Source organism: Pelobates fuscus, chromosome 9, assembly GCF_036172605.1.
Source record: "Pelobates fuscus isolate aPelFus1 chromosome 9, aPelFus1.pri, whole genome shotgun sequence".
In the NCBI taxonomy this organism is placed as follows: domain Eukaryota; kingdom Metazoa; phylum Chordata; class Amphibia; order Anura; family Pelobatidae; genus Pelobates; species Pelobates fuscus.
Genome location: NC_086325.1, coordinates 168770854 through 168798482, shown reverse-complemented (window position 1 = coordinate 168798482; position 27629 = coordinate 168770854). Strand labels below are relative to the sequence as shown.

Genomic DNA, 27629 nt, shown 5'->3' with positions numbered 1-27629 from the left:
TCCCGTAACACAAACCACCAAACAGTGGAAGCTGTAAGTACATAGTCCGTTTGTTTAATTGTCTGATCCTGACGGAGTTCAGTGTAATGTTCTGATCAGGTTCCTCCATTAGATAATGGCAGAGCTTAGAATACTTAACAAGGGACTCTAGGCCTCGGAGTGTCATTTCCAGATATCTTATTGGTGTAATGGGTTTCCTGCCAATAATTGTATTTCCTTACCGACCTGTAATCATTCCTGGGGTGTAAGTGAATGGAGGCTTTATGGACTAAATTTCATTTTGCCAAGGAAAGTAAAAACCTGTATACATGTTTTTGGTAGTAAAGGGGTTTGATTTGAAGTGACGGAGGATTGTCAAGTTTATCCTCCTTTGATACAACAATAGCGAACAAAGATCATTTTATCAAGTAAAGTAAATATGGATATTATTGGGAGAGCTACAGTATTTTAGTACAAGAACAAATAACGCTGACTATGTAATTATTCAAGATAACAGTCCATACCACAGCCAGGCGTAGTGCCTACGGTTACTCAAAACACAAATCCACAAAATCGTTTTTTCTTATATTTCAGACGTGTACTCGCCTTGAATATTTTAACTGGTGTTTCTGTGTTTCAGGCCTTGGTACTCTTGTCACCATAAATATCTCCTCCCAGCCCTAGTAATAGTCTCTTTATTCAATAGATTTTTATTCAAGTCTAAAACCCAAAATAGTGAGGGCAGATTGATGACCCCAGTTTTCATTTCTTCCATTTTGTACCATGTTTCTTTGGTTGCTGTATAGTTTTTGGAGAGCAATATGTGGAAAAGTCTGCTAGCCAGGTAACATCGGAAAATGTCTGGGTTCCCCAATCCTCCGTCTTGCCTTGACGTAGCCAGGTCCACATCATTTAAATTGATATGTGGTGAGCTTTCACATGAAGAAGGATATAAATAAACTAGAATCAGATTTAGTTTGTGAAGACATTTATTGTGTATTATTCTAGTACAACTAACAGAATTCATTTAATCCAATGTATTGCTATAGCAGTTATGTATGTTTTTGGAAATCAGTGTCCTCGAAGAATCATGACGGACTTCACATGAAACAGATGAGAATGTCAGCTCTGGGGGGACGGGAAGCTCTAAGACACTGGCCAAACTAAACGAATTGTCTCCAGCTGAGAACGAGGGCATTGAGGTGCTTTCTCTTGACTTTACTTGGCCTTCCAGCTTCCAGGTCACCTCGATAACTGGAGGATAGAAATTACTGACCAAACAAAGAACGAGCAGAATGGATGAGTTATTCAAAGAGTCTCTGCCGCTCAGAAGAGTCACAGATGGAGCCATGACATCCTGGCCTGAAAAAATAAAAAGATCAGTTTTTGGGTGTCACATATTCACGTCACCTGGTGTGGGTGATTCGCGGCCTCATCCTACCCATGCTCCTTCTATACATTAAAGGTCCATACATATCTTTCCTTTTTATATAGATTGTCTGTGGCCATGGTAGGGCTGGCAAAAGGGCATGTAAATTAAAATGGTAGGTGCATTGCCGCGTCTTCTGACACTATGATGAAGGACAGAGTCAGTAAGCAGGTATTGCTTTGGGTATTATCTGAGCTGCCCGCTGGGATATTTGCAATATTTGGGGACAGCAGAGACAGTGCTCAGTATCAGTGGTGTATTTTGGTTTTGTTCTGCCCTAGGCATTACTAAACACGGGCACCCACCAAATATAAATTTGCTCACTCCTTCCTGCCAAGGCCGCACATCTACCTTTTTAAGGCCAACATTGATTATTTTTTTTTATCAACATAAAAGCTACCTGTTTCTTAAAAAAACAAACTAAAAATAAAATATTCGGCATATTTTACTTCCCTGAATGATTACAGCGCCCACCTGTGGTTACTATGCAGTAATGCTTTGAGATTAGAATGCGTTAGCACAGAAATCACGAGGTGCGCTAATCAAAAGGAATGCAAATCTTTATTACAATACGGATTGTCATACCCTAAAATGACCACATGGTGGCACTATAACCCTCTGATCAGGATGCTGGGCAAGTCCAACACTGTATCTGCCCAGCACCAGCAATCCCTACAATAAAAATCTATGGACCCCTTAATACCAGACTCAGGAGACAGAAATTCTCTGTGATCAGGTTAATTCATTACAGAGCATTACTTTATCAGTTATTAGATGAATTAGATCAAATTCTACCCTAAAGAGCTGCCAATCTAAAGGCAAAATGGAAAAATATTTCAATCTCTGTCAGAAAATATGTGGGCACTTCATTAGTCATCGTTTAACCCTTTAACCCCTTAAGGACACATGACATGTGTGACATGTCATGATTCCCTTTTATTCCAGAAGTTTGGTCCTTAAGGGGTTAAAGGAAAATCACGAGACGGGGTTAAATATTTAACCATTAAATCACTGAAATCCAAATCTACAAATTCCTGTAAAATGTAAAAGATTTTCAGAGAAACTCCCATTGATTCCATATTCTGGTGATAATTCAGCCGCTGTTTCCAAATCTGTATATTTCTTTGTAATAGATTTTTTTTGGGGGGTCATTTGAAGCGAGAGTTTAATCTCTATGGGGTTTATTTAGTAAACAAGGAATTGTGTTGTGCAATTCATTACAAATCACAGCTTAGAGATTTAACCTCTTACAGGTTCAATTTGAATTCCCAACACTTCTCATGTTAGTGATCACAAACGAACCCCCCCAATCCATCAGATGAGATTCAATATTATTTCGAAACTCGTCAGACGGCTGACAGACCCGCCAGGTTCTTGTGTACACTGGACACATCGTCTTTCCATGAAAAAAAATCCCCTTGCAGTATAGGAAATCCTCACGCTGGAGGAGGTACGGTATGTGAAGAATAAAATGCTGGGGTTGCTGGCCTTCTTGTGAATTTGCGCCAATGAAAAAATAAAGAAGGCGCAGTGGGAGTGGTCGATTGCATTTGAAAAATCTGCACTATTTAGATTTTTGAGGATTTATTTTTTAATATTAACATTTGTGTCAAGAATGTTTTAAAGTTTAATTTTGGTGAGTTACTAACAGACACCTACCACCAAAAACACTGAGCTTTGTTCCTCCGCCCCACACGGGGTAGTAAGATTTCGTCACCACTACACACCAGTAGATGGCGCTGTCGTTTGTAGCGACTTGGGTAATTTGCAGATAATTTGTTTTGTGGCTGTTTCTAATTGGCTGGAAACGCTTGGAGTACGTATCTGACCACCGGATGCTAGAGTCGTTCTCCTGACTCAGGATGTGATTGGGCGCCGCTCCCGGGATTTGCTTCATCCAATGGACGCTATAATCCAACAGCACCTCCCCTTCCAGCGAGCATTCCAACATGGCGGAGCTGTCCATGGGAGAAGAGACTCGTCTGGGCTGGCGGACATCGAATGTGGAGGACCCTATGATAAAAATCAATAATGTTAAAAAAAAAAAAAGACTAATAATATAATGTATGAAACAAGCCTAAAAAAGCCCTCCGCAGGGAACAGTTTGAATGAATGCCTGTGGTGCCCCCCAGCCGAGGGGTTAATAATTATTGAATTCCTAACATTTCACATTTCAATGAAAATCTCTGAGACACGTGGACAGACATATAAAATGATAAAATATTATATAAGGTGGCGTAGCCCCTTAAACCTGTATGGCCAGTAAAGGGGGGGCGGGACTCCAGCCGCTGGGAGATGGCTGAGACTAATGGGAGTTAACACTCTAGATCAGCATTTCCCAATTGGTGTTCCGCGAAACCCTTATGGTGTTCCGTTATAATTTTTAAAAACAAAATGGCTGTGATCTCCCTGCTCAGCTCCCTTGCGCGCACAGCAGTGATGCGGGAGCCGGAATATGACATCAGTCCGGCTCCGGCATCACTAAGAGGCGCATGAGGAAGCTGAGCAGGGAGATCAGAACTCCCTCGCCACCCACATACGCCAGCCGCTCAGCAGCCCCTCTGGACCCTAGGGACTGCACGTTCAGCCCAGCAGCCCCACTGGACCAATGGGACATCTAGACTACCAATCCAGCCAGCACTCCCAAATGTAAGGGGGCTGGATGGAGTAAAATTTAGAAAAAAATAAATAGATTGTATGTGTGTCTGTTAGGGAGTTTGTATTTGTTTGTGTGTCTGTCAAAGAGTATGTGTGTTTGTCAGTGAGAGTGTATGTGTGTCTGTCAAAGAGTATGTGTGTGTGTGTGTCAGTGTGTGTATCTATGTTAAGGTTTGTGTATGTGTCACTGTGTGTATCTAAGTGTGTATGTCAGTATGTGTGTATGTGTCAGTTTGTATCAGTGAGTTTCTATGTGCCTGTGTGTGCGCGTTTTTCGGTGTGTGTGTCTCTGAGTGTATCAGTGTGTGTATATAACACTGTGTGTATGTGTCAATGTGTGTATCTGAGTGTGTGTATGTGCCAGTGTGTGTATATGTGGGTGCAAGTGTGTGTGTATATGTTACTGTGTGTATCTGAGTGTGTGTATCTATGTGTCAAGGTGTGTGTGTCTGTGTGTCAGATACACACACACACACACACACACACACACAGAGTAACCACTGAAACAGAGATACACACACTGGCACATATGAACACAGATACACACACTTTGACAGATAGATACACACACCTTGACACACAGATACATACACACAAACAAATACACACTGTGTGTCAAGGTGTGTGTATCTGTGTCAATGTGTGTATCTGTGTGCATTTGTGTGTCAGATTCATACACACTGGCACATACAAACACAGATACACAGACCTTGATACACAGACACATACAAACATGCACACACACGCATACACACAGATACACACTGTGTGTCAAGGTGTGTGTGTCGGTGTTTATCTGTGTGCCAGTGTGTGTGTGTATCTGTGTGTCAGATACATATACACACACCCACACACCCACAGATACACATTGACACACAGATATACACACTGGCACATACAAACACAGATACACACACCTTGACACACAGACACACACAGGCACATACAAAAAACTGCACAATTTTTGATTGAGGGGGGAAGGGTTGGGGTTTCACATTTCAATCATTGTGTTCCTCTGTTTGTTTTTTCTCTCTCCCAGCTCTGACTGGAAATTGTTTCATGCCTCCACTACCTTTTTAGTCAATGAATTTGGCTTCACTTACCACAGAGAGGGACAGATATAAGCATAAACAATACTGCTTGCTCCATTAACGGGAAATGTACCCAGTGCCCTGCAAAACAAGAAACAGCTCATTACAGCAGTGTGTATATTAGCAGCAAGCTATATAATAAATAATATACAGATCAGAGCACACTGTCAGTGCTGTATAATAAATAATATATAGAGTAGGGCACACTGTCAGTGCTGTATAATAAATAATATATAGAGCAGGGCACACTGTCAGTGCTGTATAATAAATAATATATAGAGCAGGGCACACTGTCAGTGCTGTATAATAAATAATATATAGAGCAGGGTACACTGTCAGTGCTATATAATAAATAATATATAGAGCAGGGCACACTGTCAGTGCTATATAATAAATAATATATAGAGCAGGGCACACTGTCAGTGCTGTATAATAAATAATATATAGAGCAGGGCACACTGTCAGTGCTATATAATAAATAATATATAGAGCAGGGCACACTGTCAGTGCTGTATAATAAATAATATATAGAGCAGGGCACACTGTCAGTGCTGTATAATAAATAATATATAGAGCAGGGCACACTGTCAGTGCTATATAATAAATAATATATAGAGCAGGGGACACTGTCAGTGCTATATAATAAATAATATATAGAGTAGGGCACACTGTCAGTGCTGTATAATAAATAATATATAGAGCAGGGCACACTGTCAGTGCTATATAATAAATAATATATAGATCAGGGCACACTGTCAGTGCTATATAATGAATAATATATAGATCAGGGCACACTGTCAGTGCTATATAATAAATAATATATAGATCAGGGCACACTGTCAGTGCTATATAATAAATAATATATAGAGCAGGGCACACTGTCAGTGCTGTATAATAAATAATATATAGAGTAGGGCACACTGTCAGTGCTGTATAATAAATAATATATAGAGCAGGGCACACTGTCAGTGCTATATAATAAATAATATATAGAGTAGGGCACACTGTCAGTGCTGTATAATAAATAATATATAGAGCAGGGCACACTGTCAGTGCTATATAATAAATAATATATAGATCAGGGCACACTGTCAGTGCTGTATAATAAATAATATATAGATCAGGGCACACTGTCAGTGCTATATAATAAACTAGAAAAGCTACAATTTCTGAGGAAATTGTGTGAAGTGTTCTTGCCTCCACCAGTAGTCTACAACTGGAATGGGCGGAGTAACTGTTATTATTTATTTATATAGCACATTTAATTGCAATGTTGTTGCCCAAAGTGCTTCACAGTTACATTAAAACATACAGTGATAAAAACATTAGCAGGTGCAAAAGGCCCTGTCTATGACATCACTTGCTGCTGCAGCCTGGCACAGGTCAGAGTATTTTTGCGGTTGCCATCTTCAAACGGTCGTATTTTAAAAACTATAAATCCTACAGTGAAGAGCTTTATATTGTGAGAATCACAAGACCCAGACCTACATTTTGATGCATAGTATGTCTCTGCACTATTAACAATGAAGGCACAGTCGCAGTTTAGAAATTGCCCTTCAAATGTGAGCTTTGCAGAGTGGAGTTTCAATGAATGTCAACGGACTGCGTGAGTTGCAAACAAATGGTCATATTGTGAAAACAATCAGGACTATGGCTTAGCCGTGGACATTTTTAGTGGCAGCAGGGATAGCTGAACGTTTTGATATAAGATTTGTGTAGGTGGGCCTGAAAATGAGGGAGTGGTGTCAGTTTAGAAATCATGTCCTGATTTTTCAGCTTTTGCCAGCTCCCACTCTAGCTTTGCCATTCATTCCTATGGGACAAATTTCGCCACAAGAACGACGATATTCCGAGAACCATTCGCCAAAACGTTCCACAAAGTAATAGCAATCCGATCGGGAACAATCTGCACGTTTTGGTATATTTTTGTCTATGTAGTGTAAAAACTGTGGGAGGAGTTAGGGTGGCAAATTTGGCTATAATAATAATAATAATAATATATATGTGAGATAACAGTAAGTGGTCTTGCTATGCAAGAACACTTAATAATATACAGAGCAGGACACACTGGCAGTGCTATATAATAAATAATATACAGAGCAGGGCACACTGTCAGTGCTATATAATAAATAATATATAGAGCAGGGCACACTGGCAGTGCTATATAATAAATAATATATGGAGCAGGGCACACTGTCAGTGCTATATAATAAATAATATATAGAGCAGGGCACACTGTCAGTGCTATATAATAAATAATATACAGAGCAGGGCACACTGTCAGTGCTATATAATAAATAATATATAGAGCAGGGCACACTGTCAGTGCTATATAATAAATAATATATAGAGCAGGGTACACTGTCAGTGCTATATAATAAATAATATATAGAGCAGGGTACACTGTCAGTGCTGTATAATAAATAATATATAGAGCAGGGCACACTGTCAGTGCTATATAATAAATAATATATAGAGCAGGGCACACTGTCAGTGCTATATAATAAATAATATATAGAGCAGGGCACACTGTCAGTGCTGTATAATAAATAATATATAGAGCAGGGCACACTGTCAGTGCTATATAATAAATAATATATAGAGTAGGGCACACTGTCAGTGCTATATAATAAATAATATATAGAGCAGGGCACACTGTCAGTGCTATATAATAAATAATATATAGACCAGGGTACACTGTCAGTGCTGTATAATAAATAATATATAGAGCAGGGCACACTGGCAGTGCTGTATAATAAATAATATATAGAGCAGGGCACACTGTCAGTGCTATATAATAAATAATATACAGAGCAGGGCACACTGTCAGTGCTATATAATAAATAATATATAGAGTAGGGCACACTGTCAGTGCTATATAATAAATAATATATAGATCAGGGCACACTGTCAGTGCTATATAATAAATAATATATAGAGCAGGGCACACTGTCAGTGCTATATAATAAATAATATATAGAGCAGGGCACACTGTCAGTGCTGTATAATAAATAATATATAGAGCAGGGCACACTGTCAGTGCTATATAATAAATAATATATAGACCAGGGTACACTGTCAGTGCTATATAATAAATAATATATAGATCAGGGCACACTGTCAGTGCTATATAATAAATAATATATATAGAGCAGGGCACACTGTCAGTGCTGTATAATAAATAATATATAGAGCAGGGCACACTGTCAGTGCTATATAATAAATAATATATAGATCAGGGCACACTGTCAGTGCTATATAATAAATAATATATAGATCAGGGCACACTGTCGGTGCTATAATAAATAATATATAGAGCAGGGCACACTGTCAGTGCTATATAATAAATAATATATAGATCAGGGCACACTGTCAGTGCTGTATAATAAATAATATATAGAGCAGGGCACACTGTCAGTGCTGTATAATAAATAATATATAGAGCAGGGCACACTGTCAGTGCTATATAATAAATAATATATAGATCAGGGCACACTGTCGGTGCTATATAATAAATAATATATACAGCAGGGCACACTGTCAGTGCTATATAATAAATAATATATAGAGCAGGGCACACTGTCAGTGCTATATAATAAATAATATATAGAGCAGGGCACACTGTCAGTGCTATATAATAAATAATATATAGAGCAGGGCACACTGTCAGTGCTATATAATAAATAATATATAGAGCAGGGCACACTGTCAGTGCTGTATAATAAATAATATATAGAGCAGGGCACACTGTCAGTGCTGTATAATAAATAATATATAGATCAGGGCACACTGTCAGTGCTGTATAATAAATAATATATAGATCAGGGCACACTGTCAGTGCTGTATAATAAATAATATATAGATCAGGGCACACTGTCAGTGCTGTATAATAAATAATATATAGAGCAGGGCACACTGACAGTGCTATATAATAAATAATATATAGAGCAGGGCACACTGTCAGTGCTGTATAATAAATAATAATCTATAGATCAGGGCACACTGTCAGTGCTATATAATAAATAATATATAGAGCAGGATACACTGTCAGTGCTATATAATAAATAATATATAGAGCAGGGCACACTGTCAGTGCTGTATAATAAATAATATATAGAGCAGGGCACACTGTCAGTGCTATATAATAAATAATATATAGAGCAGGGCACACTGTCAGTGCTGTATAATAAATAATATATAGATCAGGGCACACTGTCAGTGCTATATAATAAATAATATATAGAGCAGGGCACACTGTCAGTGCTATATAATAAATAATATATAGAGCAGGGCACACTGTCAGTGCTGTATAATAAATAATATATAGAGCAGGGCACACTGTCAGTGCTGTATAATAAATAATATATAGAGCAGGGCACACTGTCAGTGCTGTATAATAAATAATATATAGATCAGGGCACACTGTCAGTGCTATATAATAAATAATATATAGAGCAGGGCACACTGTCAGTGCTGTATAATAAATAATATATAGAGCAGGGCACACTGTCAGTGCTGTATAATAAATAATATATAGAGCAGGGCACACTGTCAGTGCTGTATAATAAATAATATATAGATCAGGGCACACTGTCAGTGCTGTATAATAAATAATATATAGATCAGGGCACACTGTCAGTGCTGTATAATAAATAATATATAGAGCAGGGCACACTGTCAGTGCTATATAATAAATAATATATAGAGCAGGGCACACTGTCAGTGCTGTATAATAAATAATATATAGATCAGGGCACACTGTCAGTGCTATATAATAAATAATATATAGAGCAGGGCACACTGTCAGTGCTGTATAATAAATAATATATAGAGCAGGGCACACTGTCAGTGCTGTATAATAAATAATATATAGAGTAGGGCACACTGTCAGTGCTATATAATAAATAATATATAGAGCAGGGCACACTGTCAGTGCTGTATAATAAATAATATATAGAGCAGGGCACACTGTCAGTGCTGTATAATAAATAATATATAGAGCAGGGCACACTGTCAGTGCTATATAATAAATAATATATAGAGCAGGGCACACTGTCAGTGCTGTATAATAAATAATATATAGAGCAGGATACACTGTCAGTGCTGTATAATAAATAATATATAGAGCAGGATACACTGTCAGTGCTGTATAATAAATAATATATAGAGCAGGATACACTGTCAGTGCTGTATAATAAATAATATATAGAGCAGGATACACTGTCAGTGCTATATAATAAATAATATATAGAGCAGGATACACTGTCAGTGCTGTATAATAAATAATATATAGAGTAGGGCACACTGTCAGTGCTGTATAATAAATAATATATAGATCAGGGCACACTGTCAGTGCTGTATAATAAATAATATATAGAGCAGGATACACTGTCAGTGCTGTATAATAAATAATATATAGAGCAGGGCACACTGTCAGTGCTGTATAATAAATAATATATAGAGCAGGGCACACTGTCAGTGCTGTATAATAAATAATATATAGAGCAGGGCACACTGTCAGTGCTGTATAATAAATAATATATAGAGCAGGGCACACTGTCAGTGCTGTATAATAAATAATATATAGAGCAGGGCACACTGTCAGTGCTGTATAATAAATAATATATAGAGCAGGGCACACTGTCAGTGCTGTATAATAAATAATATATAGATCAGGGCACACTGTCAGTGCTGTATAATAAATAATATATAGAGCAGGATACACTGTCAGTGCTGTATAATAAATAATATATAGAGCAGGATACACTGTCAGTGCTGTATAATAAATAATATATAGAGCAGGATACACTGTCAGTGCTGTATAAGAAATAATATATAGAGCAGGGCACACTGTCAGTGCTATATAATAAATAATATATAGAGCAGGGCACACTGTCAGTGCTATATAATAAATAATATATAGAGCAGGGCACACTGTCAGTGCTGTATAATAAATAATATATAGAGCAGGGCACACAGTCAGTGCTGTATAATAAATAATATATAGAGCATGGTACACTGTCAGTGCTATATAATAAATAATATATAGAGCAGGGCACACTGTCAGTGCTGTATAATAAATAATATATAGAGCAGGGCACACAGTCAGTGCTGTATAATAAATAATATATAGAGCAGGGCACACTGTCAGTGCTGTATAATAAATAATATATAGATCAGGGCACACTGTCAGTGCTATATAATAAATAATATATAGAGCAGGGTACACTGTCAGTGCTATATAATAAATAATATATAGAGCAGGGCACACTGTCAGTGCTATATAATAAATAATATATAGAGCAGGGCACACTGTCAGTGCTGTATAATAAATAATATATAGAGCAGGGCACACTGTCAGTGCTGTATAATAAATAATATATAGAGCAGGGCACACTGTCAGTGCTGTATAATAAATGATATATAGAGCAGGGCACACTGTCAGTGCTGTATAATAAATAATATATAGAGCAGGGCACACTGTCAGTGCTATATAATAAATAATATATAGAGCAGGGCACACAGTCAGTGCTGTATAATAAATAATATATAGAGCAGGGCACACTGTCAGTGCTGTATAATAAATAATATATAGAGCAGGGCACACAGTCAGTGCTGTATAATAAATAATATATAGAGCAGGGCACACTGTCAGTGCTGTATAATAAATAATATATAGAGCAGGGCACACAGTCAGTGCTGTATAATAAATAATATATAGAGCAGGGCACACTGTCAGTGCTGTATAATAAATAATATATAGAGCAGGGCACACTGTCAGTGCTGTATAATAAATAATATATAGAGCAGGATACACTGTCAGTGCTGTATAATAAATAATATATAGAGCAGGATACACTGTCAGTGCTGTATAATAAATAATATATAGAGCAGGGCACACTGTCAGTGCTGTATAATAAATAATATATAGAGCAGGGCACACAGTCAGTGCTGTATAATAAATAATATATAGAGCAGGGCACACAGTCAGTGCTGTATAATAAATAATATATAGAGCAGGGCACACTGTCAGTGCTGTATAATAAATAATATATAGAGCAGGGCACACTGTCAGTGCTGTATAATAAATAATATATAGAGCAGGGCACACTGTCAGTGCTGTATAATAAATAATATATAGAGCAGGGCACACTGTCAGTGCTGTATAATAAATAATATATAGAGCAGGGCACACTGTCAGTGCTCTATAATAAATAATATATAGAGCAGGGCACACTGTCAGTGCTGTATAATAAATAATATATAGAGCAGGGCACACAGTCAGTGCTATATAATAAATAATATATAGAGCAGGGCACACTGTCAGTGCTGTATAATAAATAATATACAGAGCAGGGCACACTGTCAGTGCTGTATAATAAATAATATATAGAGCAGGGCACACTGTCAGTGCTGTATAATAAATAATATATAGATCAGGGCACACTGTCAGTGCTATATAATAAATAATATATAGATCAGGGCACACTGTCAGTGCTATATAATAAATAATATATAGATCAGGGCACACTGTCAGTGCTATATAATAAATAATATATAGAGTAGGGCACACTGTCAGTGCTATATAATAAATAATATATAGATCAGGGCACACTGTCAGTGCTATATAATAAATAATATATAGATCAGGGCACACTGTCAGTGCTATATAATAAATAATATATAGATCAGGGCACACTGTCAGTGCTATATAATAAATAATATATAGAGCAGGATACACTGTCAGTGCTATATAATAAATAATATATAGAGTAGGGCACACTGTCAGTGCTATATAATAAATAATATATAGAGCAGGGCACACAGTCAGTGCTATATAATAAATAATATATAGAACACGGTACATGTTTCCCAGACTCCCTTTCGATACTTGGAAGATAATTGCGTAAGGATAATCCTTTAATTAGATTATGTCACAATTACAGAAAATTAAACAATATTTTAAAACATCATTACTCCTATAATATTAATCAGAACTCCACAGAAGACACTTCACCGAATAGCGGGGATCTGAGCCCCCAATCTGTCGAAATACCGCTCAGATCCGTTCGGTAGACCAGGAATGCCATTTGAGTGAAGGTTAGACCAGTCAACCACGAGGCAAAGCCCCAAAACAGTTCTATGTGGTTATATGCTTTGACCGGTCTTCTTTCGGGAGTTTTCACTATTAAAATAACGAATGCAATTGTTCATGAATTGGACAGTCGTGTGCCTAGTGTTCGTTTGTTCAATTCAGTCGAATACTGCTTATTCTAGACGAAGGGAAATGAATATACGAATGAGATGGAAGTACAGCGGTGTTTGTGCGGTCGAGTGGCCGATTATAGTTCCACGCACTTGACAACCAAATACAGCTGTGCGTTCGTGCGCAAAGATGGTTATACGAACGTCGGCCACCCATCCGACCATTTAGAACCTTGCGGTTATTTGGTGTTACAATAGTCAATTGGAGGCACATGACTCCCTTGGGTGCTCTCCCCGTTCGGTGGTTGGTTCGACTTACGAACAATATATCCATATTCTATTTGGGAACCTTTAAATAGTCGAACCAACTCAGTCTCTTGTACAAATAAGTGGCTAGTTTTGCAAACTTTAGGTGATGTTCTAGATGGCATTTCACATGCTGTTCTAGATAACACCCACCCAGTGCTTTAGGTGGCATTCTAGACAACATTTCACGTGGTGTTGTAAGATGGGCTCTAAATAGTATTTTATGTGGTATTCTAGAGGGTGTTCTAGGTGGTATTCTAGAGGCGTTCTAGGTAGTATTCTAGAGGACATTCTAGGTGGTACTCTAGAGACGGTCTAGGTAGTATTCTAGAGGACTTTCTAGGTGGTATTCTAGAGGGCGTTCTAGGAAGTATTCTAGAGACGTTCTAGGTGGTATTCTAGAGACATTCTATGTGGCATTCTAGAGGGTGTTCTAGGTAGTATTCTAGAGACGTTCTAAGTGGTATTCTAGAGGCGTTCTAGGTGGTATTTTAGAGGGCGTTCTAGGTGGTATTCTAGAGGACGTTCTAGGTGGTATTCTAAAGACATTCTAGGTGGTATTCTAGAGGGCGTTCTAGGTAGTATTCTAGAGGGCGTTCTAGGTACTATTCTAGAGACGTTCTAGGGGATATTTTAGGGGGCATTCTAGGTAGTATTCTAGAGACGTTCTAGGTGGTATTCTAGAGGGCATTCTAGGCAGTATTCTAGAGACGTTCTAGGTGGTATTCTAGAGGGCGTTCTAGGTACTATTCTAGAGACGTTCTAGGTGATATTTTAGGGGCATTCTAGATAGTATTCTAGAGACGTTCTAGGTGGTATTCTAGAGGGTGTTCTAGGTACTATTCTAGAGACGTTCTAGGTGATATTTTAGGGGGCATTCTAGGTAGTATTCTTGAGACGTTCTAGGTGGTATTCTAGAGGCGTTTTAGGTGGTATTCTAGAGGGCGTTCTAGGTGGTATTCTAGAGACGTTCTAGGTGGTATTTTAGAGGGAATTCTAGGTAATATTCTAGAGGCGTTCTAGGTGGCATTCTAGAGGGCATTCTAGGTAATATTCTAGAGGCGTTCTAGGTGGTATTCTAGAGGGCATTCTAGGTTGTATTCTAGAGATGTTCTAGATAGTATTCTAGAGGACATTCTAGGTGGTATTCTAGAGGACATTCTAGGTGGTATTCTAGAGGGCGTTCTATGCAGTATTCTAGAGATGTTCTAGGTGGTATTCTAGAGGGTGTTCTAGGTAGTATTCTAGAGACGTTCTAGGTGGTATTCTAGAGGGCGTTCTAGGTAGTATTCTAGAGACGTTCTAGGTGGCATTCTAGAGGGCATTCTAGGTAATATTCTAGAGGCGTTCTAGGTGGTATTCTAGAGGGCGTTCTAGGTGGTATTCTAAAGGCGTTCTAGGTGGTATTCTAGAGGACATTCGAGGTGGTATTCTAGAGGACATTCGAGGTGGTATTCTAGAGGACATTCGAGGTGGTATTCTAGAGGACATTCTAGGTGGTATTCTAGAGGGAATTCTAGGTAATATTCTAGAGGCGTTCTAGGTGGCATTCTAGAGGACATTCTAGGTAATATTCTAGAGACGTTCTAGGTGGTATTCTAGAGGGAATTCTAGGTAATATTCTAGAGGCGTTCTAGGTGGCATTCTAGAGGGCATTCTAGGTAATATTCTAGAGACGTTCTAGGTGGTATTCTAGAGGGCATTCGAGGTGGTATTCTAGAGACGTCTAGGTAGTATAGTAGAGGACGTTGGAGATGGCGTGTCACTTTAACCCTGGTGATCTAGAATCCTGGAAGTTATTTGCAGAATCTATTTGAAACAGTGAATTCTGAAGAAAATTTCAGGTTATTTAGTAAACTGTGAACTGCTGGAAATTTCTAATTTCAAAACCAAATATCTATTAGAACACCTGTGTCCTGGGACTTATTTACTAAACATTAAACTGAGAATTAAACTAAGTATAGAAGATTTGGAAAAAATCTTTATCTGCGCCACAGTCACAGCCCCGCTATTTCTGACAGATGTTATTGTTAGTTCCCCAGATATGTTCCAGCTCAGATTTCTCAGCCCCGGGCCGAATAGTTCACCGTTTAGTGAATAATCCCCAGCTATGTTCCAGCTCAGATTTCTCAGCCCCGGGCCGAATAGTTCACCGTTTAGTGAATAATCCCCAGCTATGTTCCAGCTCAGATTTCTCAGCCCCGGGCCGAATAGTTCACCGTTTAGTGAATAATCCCCAGCTATGTTCCAGCTCAGATTTCTCAGCCCCGGGCCAATAGTTCACCGTTTAGTGAATAATCCACAGCTATGTTCCAGCTCAGATTTCTCAGCCCCGGGCCAATAGTTCACCGTTTAGTGAATAATCCCCAGCTATGTTCCAGCTCAGATTTCTCAGCCCCGGGCCAATAGTTCACCGTTTAGTGAATAATCCCCAGCTATGTTCCAGCTCAGATTTCTCAGCCCCGGGCCGAATAGTTCACCGTTTAGTGAATAATCCCCAGCTATGTTCCAGCTCAGATTTCTCAGCCCCGGGCCAATAGTTCACCGTTTAGTGAATAATCCCCAGCTATGTTCCAGCTCAGATTTCTCAGCCCCGGGCCAATAGTTCACTGTTTAGTGAATAATCCCTAGCTATGTTCCAGCTCAGATTTCTCAGCCCCGGGCCGAATAGTTCACCGTTTAGTGAATAATCCCCAGCTATGTTCCAGCTCAGATTTCTCAGCCCCGGGCCAATAGTTCACCGTTTAGTGAATAATCCCCAGCTATGTTCCAGCTCAGATTTCTCAGCCCCAGGCCGAATAGTTCACCGTTTAGTGAATAATCCCCAGCTATGTTCCAGCTCAGATTTCTCAGCCCCGGGCCAATAGTTCACCGTTTAGTGAATAATCCCCAGCTATGTTCCAGCTCAGATTTCTCAGCCCCGGGCCAATAGTTCACCGTTTAGTGAATAATCCCCAGCTATGTTCCAGCTCAGATTTCTCAGCCCCAGGCCGAATAGTTCACCGTTTAGTGAATAATCCCCAGCTATGTTCCAGCTCAGATTTCTCAGCCCCGGGCCAATAGTTCACCGTTTAGTGAATAATCCCCAGCTATGTTCCAGCTCAGATTTCTCAGCCCCGGGCCGAATAGTTCACCGTTTAGTGAATAATCCCCAGCTATGTTCCAGCTCAGATTTCTCAGCCCCGGGCCAATAGTTCACCGTTTAGTGAATAATCCCCAGCTATGTTCCAGCTCAGATTTCTCAGCCCCGGGCCAATAGTTCACCGTTTAGTGAATAATCCCCAGCTATGTTCCAGCTCAGATTTCTCAGCCCCAGGCCGAATAGTTCACCGTTTAGTGAATAATCCCCAGCTATGTTCCAGCTCAGATTTCTCAGCCCCAGGCCGAATAGTTCACCGTTTAGTGAATAATCCCCAGCTATGTTCCAGCTCAGATTTCTCAGCCCCGGGCCAATAGTTCACCGTTTAGTGAATAATCCCCAGCTATGTTCCAGCTCAGATTTCTCAGCCCCGGGCCGAATAGTTCACCGTTTAGTGAATAATCCCCAGCTATGTTCCAGCTCAGATTTCTCAGCCCCGGGCCAATAGTTCACCGTTTAGTGAATAATCCCCAGCTATGTTCCAGCTCAGATTTCTCAGCCCCGGGCCAATAGTTCACCGTTTAGTGAATAATCCCCAGCTATGTTCCAGCTCAGATTTCTCAGCCCCAGGCCGAATAGTTCACCGTTTAGTGAATAATCCCCAGCTATGTTCCAGCTCAGATTTCTCAGCCCCGGGCCAATAGTTCACCGTTTAGTAAATGAGCCGGCCTGTGTTACTGAATGGTTGCCACATAGAGATGGACGTACTGCTCTGTCTGACGGCTGTTAAATAAATATCAAATTGTAATAAATTGAAATCCGAAATTCCGGCTAAATACGTCAAACGGTGACCGCAGCTGGGATGGAGTATCTGTCAGCTATTGTCTGAATGTCACGTTCGGTTTTCAATTCAGTGAAACGAGGAGTTTAGTAAATAAACCTCTCAACTCTGGCTGTCTCTCTGTACTCAGTCACTCTCTGTCCCATTGATGTCTTACACTCTCTGCATATCTCTCTCTCAATCAATCAGTTTCTCTTCCCTTACTCTATCTCTCCTTCCCTCTGACTGTCTCGCTCTCGGTCTCTCTCTGTCTCTCTCAATATATGAGTCTCTCTCTCCCTTTTTCTAGCTCTGTCTCTCTTGCCTTCTGACTGTCTCGCTCTCTGTCTCTCTCTGTCAATCTATCAGTATATTTCCCTTACTCTATCTCTGTCTCTTTTTCCCTCTGACTGTCTTGCTCTCTGTCTCTCTCAATCTATCAGTCTCTCTCTCCCTCTGTCTCTATTTACCTCTGCCAGTCTCTCTCTCTCTCCACCTCAATTTACACGTCCCTCTCAATCTCTCTCTCTTTCCCTCTGTCTGTCTCTCTCTCCCTCTCTGTCTCTCTCCCTTTCTCTCTCTCTGTCTGTCTGTCTCTCCCTCTGTCTGCCTTTCTCTCTCTCTGTCTCTCTCTCTCTCTGTCTGTCTGCCTCTCCCTCTGTCTGTCTGTCTCTCCCTATGTCTGTCTTTCTCTCTCTCTGTCTGTCTCTCTCTGTCTCTCTCCCTTTCTCTCTGTCTCTCTCCCTCTCTGTTTTTCTCTCTCTCTGTCTGTCTGTCTCTCCCTCTGTCTGTCTTTCTCTCTCTCTGTCTGTCTCTCTCTCTCTCTGTCTGTCTGCCTCTCTCTCTGTCTGTCTGTCTCTTCCTCTGTCTGTCTGTCTCTCCCTCTGTCTGTCTTTCTCTCTCTCTGTCTGTCTCTCTCTCTCTGTCTGCCTCTCTCTCTGTCTGTCTGTCTGTCTCCCTCTGTCTGTCTTTCTCTCTCTCTGTCTGTCTCTCTCTCTCTCTGTCTGTCTGCCTCTCTGTCTGTCTGTCTGTCTGTCTCTCTGTCTGTCTGTCTGTCTCCCTCTGTCTGTCTGTTATAATACAAATTATTGTTACACCCGTTTTGCTCTTTGCGTGGTATGTACAGACATGGCTTAGTCCATTCAGCGCCTGCATTTCTCGGGGTACACTCTGAAAGCCGCCATGATACCGTCATACAATCCACACACAGAGGTGGAGACAAAGTGTCGCAGGCAGTCAGTGCGTCAGATGACAGAGGTATTGATACCGGAGAAACTGACGGAAGCCAAGCACAGAGAGATGGACACAGGTTTCTTCAGGAAGGAAGAGATTCTTTATTGGATCACCGATCGGGACTCAGAGGGACTAGCGTCACCAAAATACAGCAAAGTCTGAGTACTGAATACATAGAGTACATTCCTTATATAGCACTGTAGCTCCTCCCACAATTAACTACACCCACACATACCCTTAACCTATTTAATGAATAGAGTCTAAACTCATCCATCCGGTCTAACCACGTGGCTCATCTGATACAAAGGAGAGGGACGCGTAATTCCAGTTCTTACATTCCTGCACCTGGTCAGTACAGTGATGACAGTATCTTAGCTACGTGTTATTAACTAACTGATACTACAAACACATATACATACATATGCCTTGTGGCAATCTTAGCCTGCTAAACTTGTATTTTACTGGAATTACATCACAGTATTAATATTGTGCTCCGCCAGGTTCGACGACCAATCAGCTGGCTGACATCACTCACCTGACGGATCCAATCTTCACCTGGAATAATAATAAACCCAGCAAGGTCGACCTTGTCGTCCAAGTGTCTGATTCCCATACAGAGAGTGAGGGTGGAGGGTGAAGGGGGGCGCGACGCTATGGGACTCCCAGCCAGCTGCACGTTGCGACAGTTGATTTATATTTAGCTGTTATGATGCTGTTTTTTTCCTGCAAAAACAAAGTGTTTTTAACTAAATCATTGTTCAATCTAACAGCATTTATCAGGAGACTGAAACCCCACGCATGAGACCATCCCTCCACTGTTTAACAATGTCAGCATGGCAACTGGGGTCCCCAAACATCAGTGTACCCCAACAACATTGTGAGGCAAAAAGGTGGGTTTTCTAAGACGTGTTTCCCCATTTCTTCATGTGTTTGCTCACAATGACTATCAAATATTATTATTTAATAGCATCCTGTGTCTGTCAATTCAGTAAAGGCAGTGATACTGAAAGGGTAGTAGATACCTGGAATAGCCTTCCAGTGGGAGCAGTAACAATGATATAGAAAGGGCAGTAGATACCTGGAATAGCCTTCCAGTGGGAGCAGTAACAGCGATATAGAAAGGGTAGTAGATACCTGGAATAGCCTTCCAGTGGGAGCAGTAACAGCGATATAGAAAGGGTAGTACATACCTGGAATAGCCTTCCAGTGGAAGCAGTAACAGTGATATAGAAAGGGTAGTAGATACCTGGAATAGCCTTCCAGTGGAAGCAGTAACAGTGATATAGAAAGGGTAGTAGATACATGGAATAGCCTTCCAGTGGGAGCAGTAACAGTGATATAGAAAGGGTAGTAGATACCTGGAATAGCCTTCCAGTGGAAGCAGTAACAGTGATATAGAAAGGGTAGTAGATACCTGGAATAGTCTTCCAGTGGAAGCAGTAACAGTGATATAGAAAGGGTAGTAGATACCTGGAATAGCCTTCCAGTGGAAGCAGTAACAGCGATATAGAAAGGGTAGTAGATACCTGGAATAGCCTTCCAGTGGGAGCAGTAACAGCGATATAGAAAGGGTAGTACATACCTGGAATAGCCTTCCAGTGGAAGCAGTAACAGTGATATAGAAAGGGTAGTAGATATCTGGAATAGCCTTCCAGTGGGAGCAGTAACAGCGATATAGAAAGAGTAGTACATACCTGGAATAGCCTTCCAGTGGAAGCAGTAACAGTGATATAGAAAGGGTAGTAGATACCTGGAATAGCCTTCCAGTGGGAGCAGTAACAGTGATATAGAAAGGGTAGTAGATACCTGGAATAGCCTTCCAGTGGAAGCAGTAACAGTGATATAGAAAGGGTAGTAGATACCTGGAATAGTCTTCCAGTGGAAGCAGTAACAGTGATATAGAAAGGGTAGTAGATACCAGGAATAGCCTTCCACTGGAAGCAGTAACAGTGATATAGAAAGGGTAGTAGATACCTGGAATAGCCTTCCAGTGGGAGCAGTAACAGTGATATAGAAAGGGTAGTAGATACCTGGAATAGCCTTCCAGTGGGAGCAGTAACAGTGATATAGAAAGGGTAGTAGATACCTGGAATAGCCTTCCAGTGGAAGCAGTAACAGTGATATAGAAAGGGTAGTAGATACCTGGAATAGCCTTCCAGTGGGAGCAGTAACAGTGATATAGAAAGGGTAGTAGATACCTGGAATAGCCTTCCAGTGGGAGCAGTAACAGTGATATAGAAAGGGTAGTAGATACCTGGAATAGTCTTCCAGTGGAAGCAGTAACAGTGATATAGAAAGGGTAGTAGATACCTGGAATAGTCTTCCAGTGGAAGCAGTAACAGTGATATAGAAAGGGTAGTAGATACCAGGAATAGCCTTCCAGTGGGAGCAGTAACAGTGATATAGAAAGGGTAGTAGATACCTGGAATAGCCTTCCAGTGGGAGCAGTAACAGTGATATAGAAAGGGTAGTAGATACCTGGAATAGCCTTCCAGTGGGAGCAGTAACAGTGATACAGAAAGGGTAGTAGATACCTGGAATAGCCTTCCAGTGGGAGCAGTAACAGTGATATAGAAAGGGTAGTAGATACCTGGAATAGCCTTCCAGTGGGAGCAGTAACAGTGATATAGAAAGGGTAGTAGATACCTGGAATAGCCTTCCAGTGGGAGCAGTAACAGTGATACAGAAAGGGTAGTAGATACCTGGAATAGCCTTCCAGTGGGAGCAGTAACAGTGATATAGAAAGGGTAGTAGATACCTGGAATAGCCTTCCACTGGAAGCAGTAACAGTGATATAGAAAGGGTAGTAGATACCTGGAATAGCCTTCCACTGGAAGCAGTAACAGTGATATAGAAAGGGTAGTAGATACCTGGAATAGCCTTCCAGTGGGAGCAGTAACAGTGATATAGAAAGGGTAGTAGATATCTGGAATAGCCTTCCAGTGGGAGCAGTAACAGTGATATAGAAAGGGTAGTAGATACCTGGAATAGCCTTCCAGTGGGAGCAGTAACAGTGATATAGAAAGGGTGGTAGATACCTGGAATAGCCTTCCAGTGCGAGCAGTAACAGTGATATAGAAAGGGTAGTAGATACCTGGAATAGCCTTCCAGTGGGAGCAGTAACAATGATATAGAAAGGGTAGTAGATACCTGGAATAGCCTTCCAGTGGGAGCAGTAACAGTGATATAGAAAGGGGTTAGATACCTGGAATAGCCTTCCAGTGGGAGCGGTGACAGTGATATAGAAAGGGTAGTAGATACCTGGAATAGCCTTCCAGTGGGAGCAGTAACAATGATATAGAAAGGGTAGTAGATACCTGGAATAGCCTTCCAGTGGGAGCGGTAACAGTGATATAGAAAGGGTAGTAGATACCTGGAATAGCCTTCCAGTGCGAGCAGTAACAGTGATATAGAAAGGGTAGTAGATACCTGGAATAGCCTTCCAGTGGGAGCAGTAACAATGATATAGAAAGGGTAGTAGATACCTGGAATAGCCTTCCAGTGGGAGCGGTAACAGTGATATATAAAGGGTAGTAGATACCTGGAATAGCCTTCCAGTGGGACCAGTAACAGTGATATAGAAAGGGTAGTAGATACCTGGAATAGCCTTCCAATGGAAGCAATACAAGCTAACAGTGATATAAAAAGGGTACTAGATACATGGACAGAGGTGTAACTAGAAACCACTGGGCCCCAGTGTAAAAACTGCCCTACCCCACCCATGTGTCTAATTTTTCTCCAAAGCCCATCTATGTGTCTCAAGCCCTTCCATGTATCTCATTTTCTCCCCCAAAAGCCCCTCCTTGTGTCTCATTTCTCCCCCAGCCCACCAATGTGTCTCATTATGTCCCAATCCAAGTGTCTCATTTCCCCTTCAAAGCCCCTCCACATGTCTCATCTCCCCCAAAAGTCCCTCCATGTGTCTCATTCCCCCCCAAAGCCCCTCCAAGTGTCTCATTCCTTCTCTCCATTCCTCTCCATGTGTCTCACCCCAGCCTTCCTCATAGTTACATAGTTACAAAGCTGAAAAGAGACTTGCGTCCATCAAGTTCAGCCTTCCTCTTGTATGTACGTAGTGGGGAATTACGATTCAGCCCCTCCATGTGTTCCATTCCCTTCTCCAGAACACCCGAATGTGTCCCATTCCATCCCCACCAGCCCCTCCATTTGTCTCTCCCCTCTCCCCTTTTGTACCTGTTTCTCGCCTTCTTGAAAAACGGCCTTTTAAACCGCAGTGAGACTGAGACCTTCATCCACACTACAGCCACCCCGAGGAAGTCCTATGTAGGACGAAACGCGTAGGGCTAGAGACATAGGGTTTTTCTATTATTGTTTTGTAGTTTTATTATATATTGTACGTTTGGTCAGTGTTTGCTGCACATCCCTCCTAGAGGTTTCTTCACCAAGGTCCTGTTTCTGGGTCCTGCTCCAGGGAAGCAAGCTATTGATGTGCCTGACACTTTCTTTTATCTTGTAAGTGCAACCTTAAATAAATTGTTTATTATACCTGGATTTCTGCGCAATGTTTCTGCTTTTCTCTTATATATATTGGAAGTGAAGAAACAGATGATATAGAAAGGGTAGTAAACACATGGAATATGTACATTTGTGACATGTTTGTGACATTATATGAGGGGATAAATATTATTTTGTGACATGGCTCACCTCTGGAACCAAGAGCAGCCAGAGAGTTTTGACATGTTTGCAGGGAATTTGCAGTGTCTCCTTCACAAGCGCTGCAGATGTCCAACAGTCGCCCATTATCTAGACCATTTCCGGTTGATCGAGAAAGCTGACATGACACCATCTGGCATCAGAGAGACTAATACTCTGTCCGACAATCTTGGCGTTTCAGTATCTGTTAATGCAGAGGGTCCCCTTAATGGAATCACCTCGCTAGGAGTTCACTTGGACACCATGGCAAGCAAGTCTACCCATGGAAAAAGTTCTGCTTACCCAGGACACCATCAGGGCACGCTTATTGCTGTGTTCTTGCACACAGAAAGGGTTACCATCGTGGCTCGGTACACTGAACTTTGCCATGCCGGGCCTCCCAGATGATTACATTAGGGTAATATTGGACAAGGGTGCTAGGAGTGACCTTAAAATGTGACAAAGATTTCTGGAAGCCTGGAATGGTACGGCTATCAAATTTTACGTCAGAGCATTCTGAATATTGAACCACTTTGCCTAAGAGTTTCACACATGGGAGATTTCTGCCCTAGACATAATAACTGTGTTTATCCTTTGCCAACTCAGCTTAAAGTTCTTCTACAATATTATTAAACTTTACTTAACGGGCTTACAACACCATAACTAACATAGTAACAAAGTATTTGTGTTAACCTACCCAGTCGCAAGTCTATTAAGAGGCATAGAAAGGTTAGATATACCAGACTTTCCGAAATGGCTATCAATCGACGGCCCCAGGTTCAGAGCTCTTTCAGATATTTTAGACACCGGTCAATTTGAGAGAGTCACAAAACACCGTCATTAAGACTGCCAAATATCTAGCTCATTGCGGTTAGACCAAAAGCGTTAACAGTAGCCAGTAATTCAGACCCGACCAAACGCAAGATAGAAGATTTCAATGGACGAGAAGACCATTATGTGCTATTACTCACTAATAACAGACTAAACCTGGTCTAACGGAACACGAAATATAGATAATAGGCTATCCAACCTATAATAAACGATGTCCAGGTTGAATTTTGGGTGAAATTCCTTTTTTCCCCTAATTTTCTCCAGGCCGACCACAACCGACATTCTTCTATCTTAAATTACATATTAATCCTTTTATCATAATTAGATTGTGTGACAAACTCCCCTTTCCAAGTGAGTTTGCCACGAGTTCCTGGAGGAGCCTGCTTGCCAGCCTCCTGCCCACAGAGTATGGACCCTGTAAAATGTAATGTAAAAGTCTCAGTTCGTATATATTTGGACTATATGGTTTGGGAACCGAACAGCCGCATGAACTGGAGACCACTCTGGAGCTTGTTAAGTCTAATTGATACTTTGTAGCAATTTCCCTTGCAGTGTTCTAAGTGTTCGTCTGGGTGGCCGCACTTCCTATGGACGACCACGAGGTGGCGGCCATCTTGTTCGCATGAACGCAGGCAGCGGTGTTTGGTCGTCGAGTTCATGGAACTATTTTCGGACACTGAAACTCCCGAACACCACTGGACTTCCATGATCACCTCTGTTTGGTTCTACAACATTTAGAAAGACACTGTTCAGTGGAAACGTTCCCACGAACAAGGAAAACAAGCTCCAGGGTAAGAACATTGACCCTGTTTGGTAGTTTGTTCGGTTTTTAAACTACCGTACCAGACTGACCGCAAGCCGTTATTCTCTGGAACTGTTTTGGGCATGGGACCATGCGTGCAGTCAGTCAAATTATGACTTCCAGGAAATTCCTGAACCCCTGAACCGTTCTGGGTGATTTTTGGATATGTTGGTCACCCAGATCGGGGCTATCAGGGGATGTAATGTTTTTGTGTGTTTAAATGTATTTTTGGGGTTTTGTAAAAATTTATGTTTTCTGTGCCTGGAGATAATTGAGTTTACTACCGTGGATGACTCAATTATCTCCCAGGCACAGGGGAGGGATTATCTTATTATGTATGGGAGTGTCCTGGATCTGTAATTGTGTATTTCTTTCTACTGTGGTTTACTCTCAGGTCCAGGGGGGAGTGCCCCTTGCATGGGGACATGAATATAAGGCTAGTTGTGGCTACCATTAAACGAGTTCCTGCTTACCCTCAACATGTGTGAGGGAAACGGCTGTATCTACCCTGGGGATTGCTATATCACTATATTCCCCTGGGATTATAATCACTTTCTTTTTTAATAGCATTATAATCACTCTCTTTTTTAAGAGCATATTGCTACACTCTCTTGGAGCAGAGGTCTACCCACTGGAAGATGGATCCTGGTCTTGGGTCTAGGGTGGGTGGAGGACAGCGAGACCCCAGCCAAGCTGTAACACTGGAAGTGGGGACTACAGTGCTGATGGTGTCTGGTGGAGTGCTTGGAAGTACTCAGAGGTACTAGGAAGCAGTGATTGGCGGAGGCACCCAGTCGGGGTGCCAGGTGGTCCGTCATAGATCACTATTGTAACCAATCACAAATATATATTACATTAGGGTATGCACCCACAGAAAATTACCATTTAAACATTATTAAAAATATACAGCTGTAGCAAAAATATACATTTTGTGCATCAATGATAATGTCTATACAGGGGTCCACTTAAATAAAATGATAAGCTAATCCAAACTCACACAGACGTTCCCACTGAGACCTAAACAAAGGACAGAGAGAAACCAAAGTACATATATATGTATTTATACACCCCCTCTTTAACCCCTTAAAGACACATGATGTGCCTGACACGTCATGATTCCCTTTTATTCCAGAAGTTTGGTCCTTAAGGGGTTAAGGGCATTCAATATCACGTAACGCATTTTTTCCACCAGACGCAGATTATCACCTCCTTTTGTAACACAGGTCCTCGTCTTCCCCAATCAGCACCTCCGCTGGGCTGCCCACTCGTTGCATTGACAGGCTGCCCCTCTCGTTGCCGCTTTGCATGGAGCATCTCCCTAGCTGTCTGCAGTGCCCGACTAGCCCAACAGGTAACCGGACAGCTGACTGCTTATTAGGCTCTCTCACTCCACTGCGAGGAGTAAGGGAGGAGCGAGGAGTGATGGCGGATAGCTGCTCCTTGCTCTACAGAGAGCTATAGAGTCCGCAGGGAAATATAATGTCATATCCCGGCGGCCACACTCTCTGAAAGACTCTAGTAAATTGAAGGGGACAAGCTGTAAGTGTTTGTATGTTTCAGCAAAGTTTAATGTGTGTCAGTGTCTTTGTGGGTCTGTGTGTGCATAGATCACTAAGTGTGTGTGTATTTCTGTATGGGTCACTGTGTGTGTGTGTGTGTGTGTGTGTGTGTGTTTATGTATGGGTCTCTGAGTGTGTGTGTTTCTCTATGGGTCACTGAGTGTGTGTGTATCTGTGTGGGTCTCTGAGTGTGTGTGTTTCTCTATGGGCCACTGAGTGTGTGTGTGTTTATGTATGGGTCACTGAGTGTGTGTGTATCTGTGTGGGTCAACGTAGTGTGTGTGTTTCTGTATGGGTCACTGAGTGTGTGTGTTTCTGTATGGGTCACTGAGTGTGTGTGTATCTGTGTGGGTCACTGAGTGTGTGTGTTTCTGTATGGGTCACTGAGTGTGTGTGTTTCTGTATGGGTCACTGAGTGTGTGTGTATCTGTGTGGGTCACTGAGTGTGTTTATGGGTCTCTGAGTCTGTGTGTGCTTGTGTGTACAGGTCACGGAGTCCGTGTGAGCGAGTATGTGTATCTGCATGGGTCAGTGTGGATTTGTGCACTAATATGGGTCAATGAAAAGGACAAAGTTTATTTAAAAAAATATTCAAAACTCAATGTATTTGATTTCTGAGAGTAATATCTATATCTACATATTTATGCATGTATTTCGTGTATTAATATTTGTGTATATAGTAAGCTTAATTTTTATATACCATTATGTCTATAATATATACAAAAAATCAATATAATATACTGTGACGGTAGTAAACGGTATCAACGTCCAGTATTCCCTTTTTCCCCAATGGTAGAATAATAACAATAATCCACAGGAATAAATATCGCTGGTATCGCCAAATAATCCACACATGAGCCAAAGCTTAATGCTGGAACAAGACTGATTTACTGGAAGCAACAGCATTCAATTTATACAATAGCAGACTCCTCCTCTGGGCCAGGCTAGATAATTGAGTTTCAGCAACATACTAAACTCAATTAT

General features: G+C 41.0%; 1 protein-coding gene across 2 annotated transcripts; it reads right to left on the bottom strand.

The window, feature by feature from the left end:
• Positions 1–950: 950 nt before the first annotated feature.
• LOC134572693 (immunoglobulin lambda-1 light chain-like) lies at positions 951–19425 on the bottom strand. 2 transcript variants are annotated; one of them, XM_063431802.1, is made up of 4 exons: positions 19336–19425; positions 5170–5238; positions 3068–3421; positions 951–1341 (listed from the first exon to the last, which is right to left on the bottom strand). In XM_063431802.1, the coding sequence occupies exons 2-4, from the start codon at positions 5213–5215 to the stop codon at positions 1007–1009; spliced, it is 735 nt and encodes a 244-aa protein (XP_063287872.1). In that variant the 5' UTR covers positions 5216–5238; positions 19336–19425; the 3' UTR covers positions 951–1006. The 2 variants fall into 2 exon arrangements, with proteins under 2 accessions (XP_063287872.1, XP_063287873.1); XM_063431803.1 differs by lacking the exon at positions 19336–19425 and adding an exon at positions 18696–18758.
• Positions 19426–27629: the final 8204 nt, after the last annotated feature.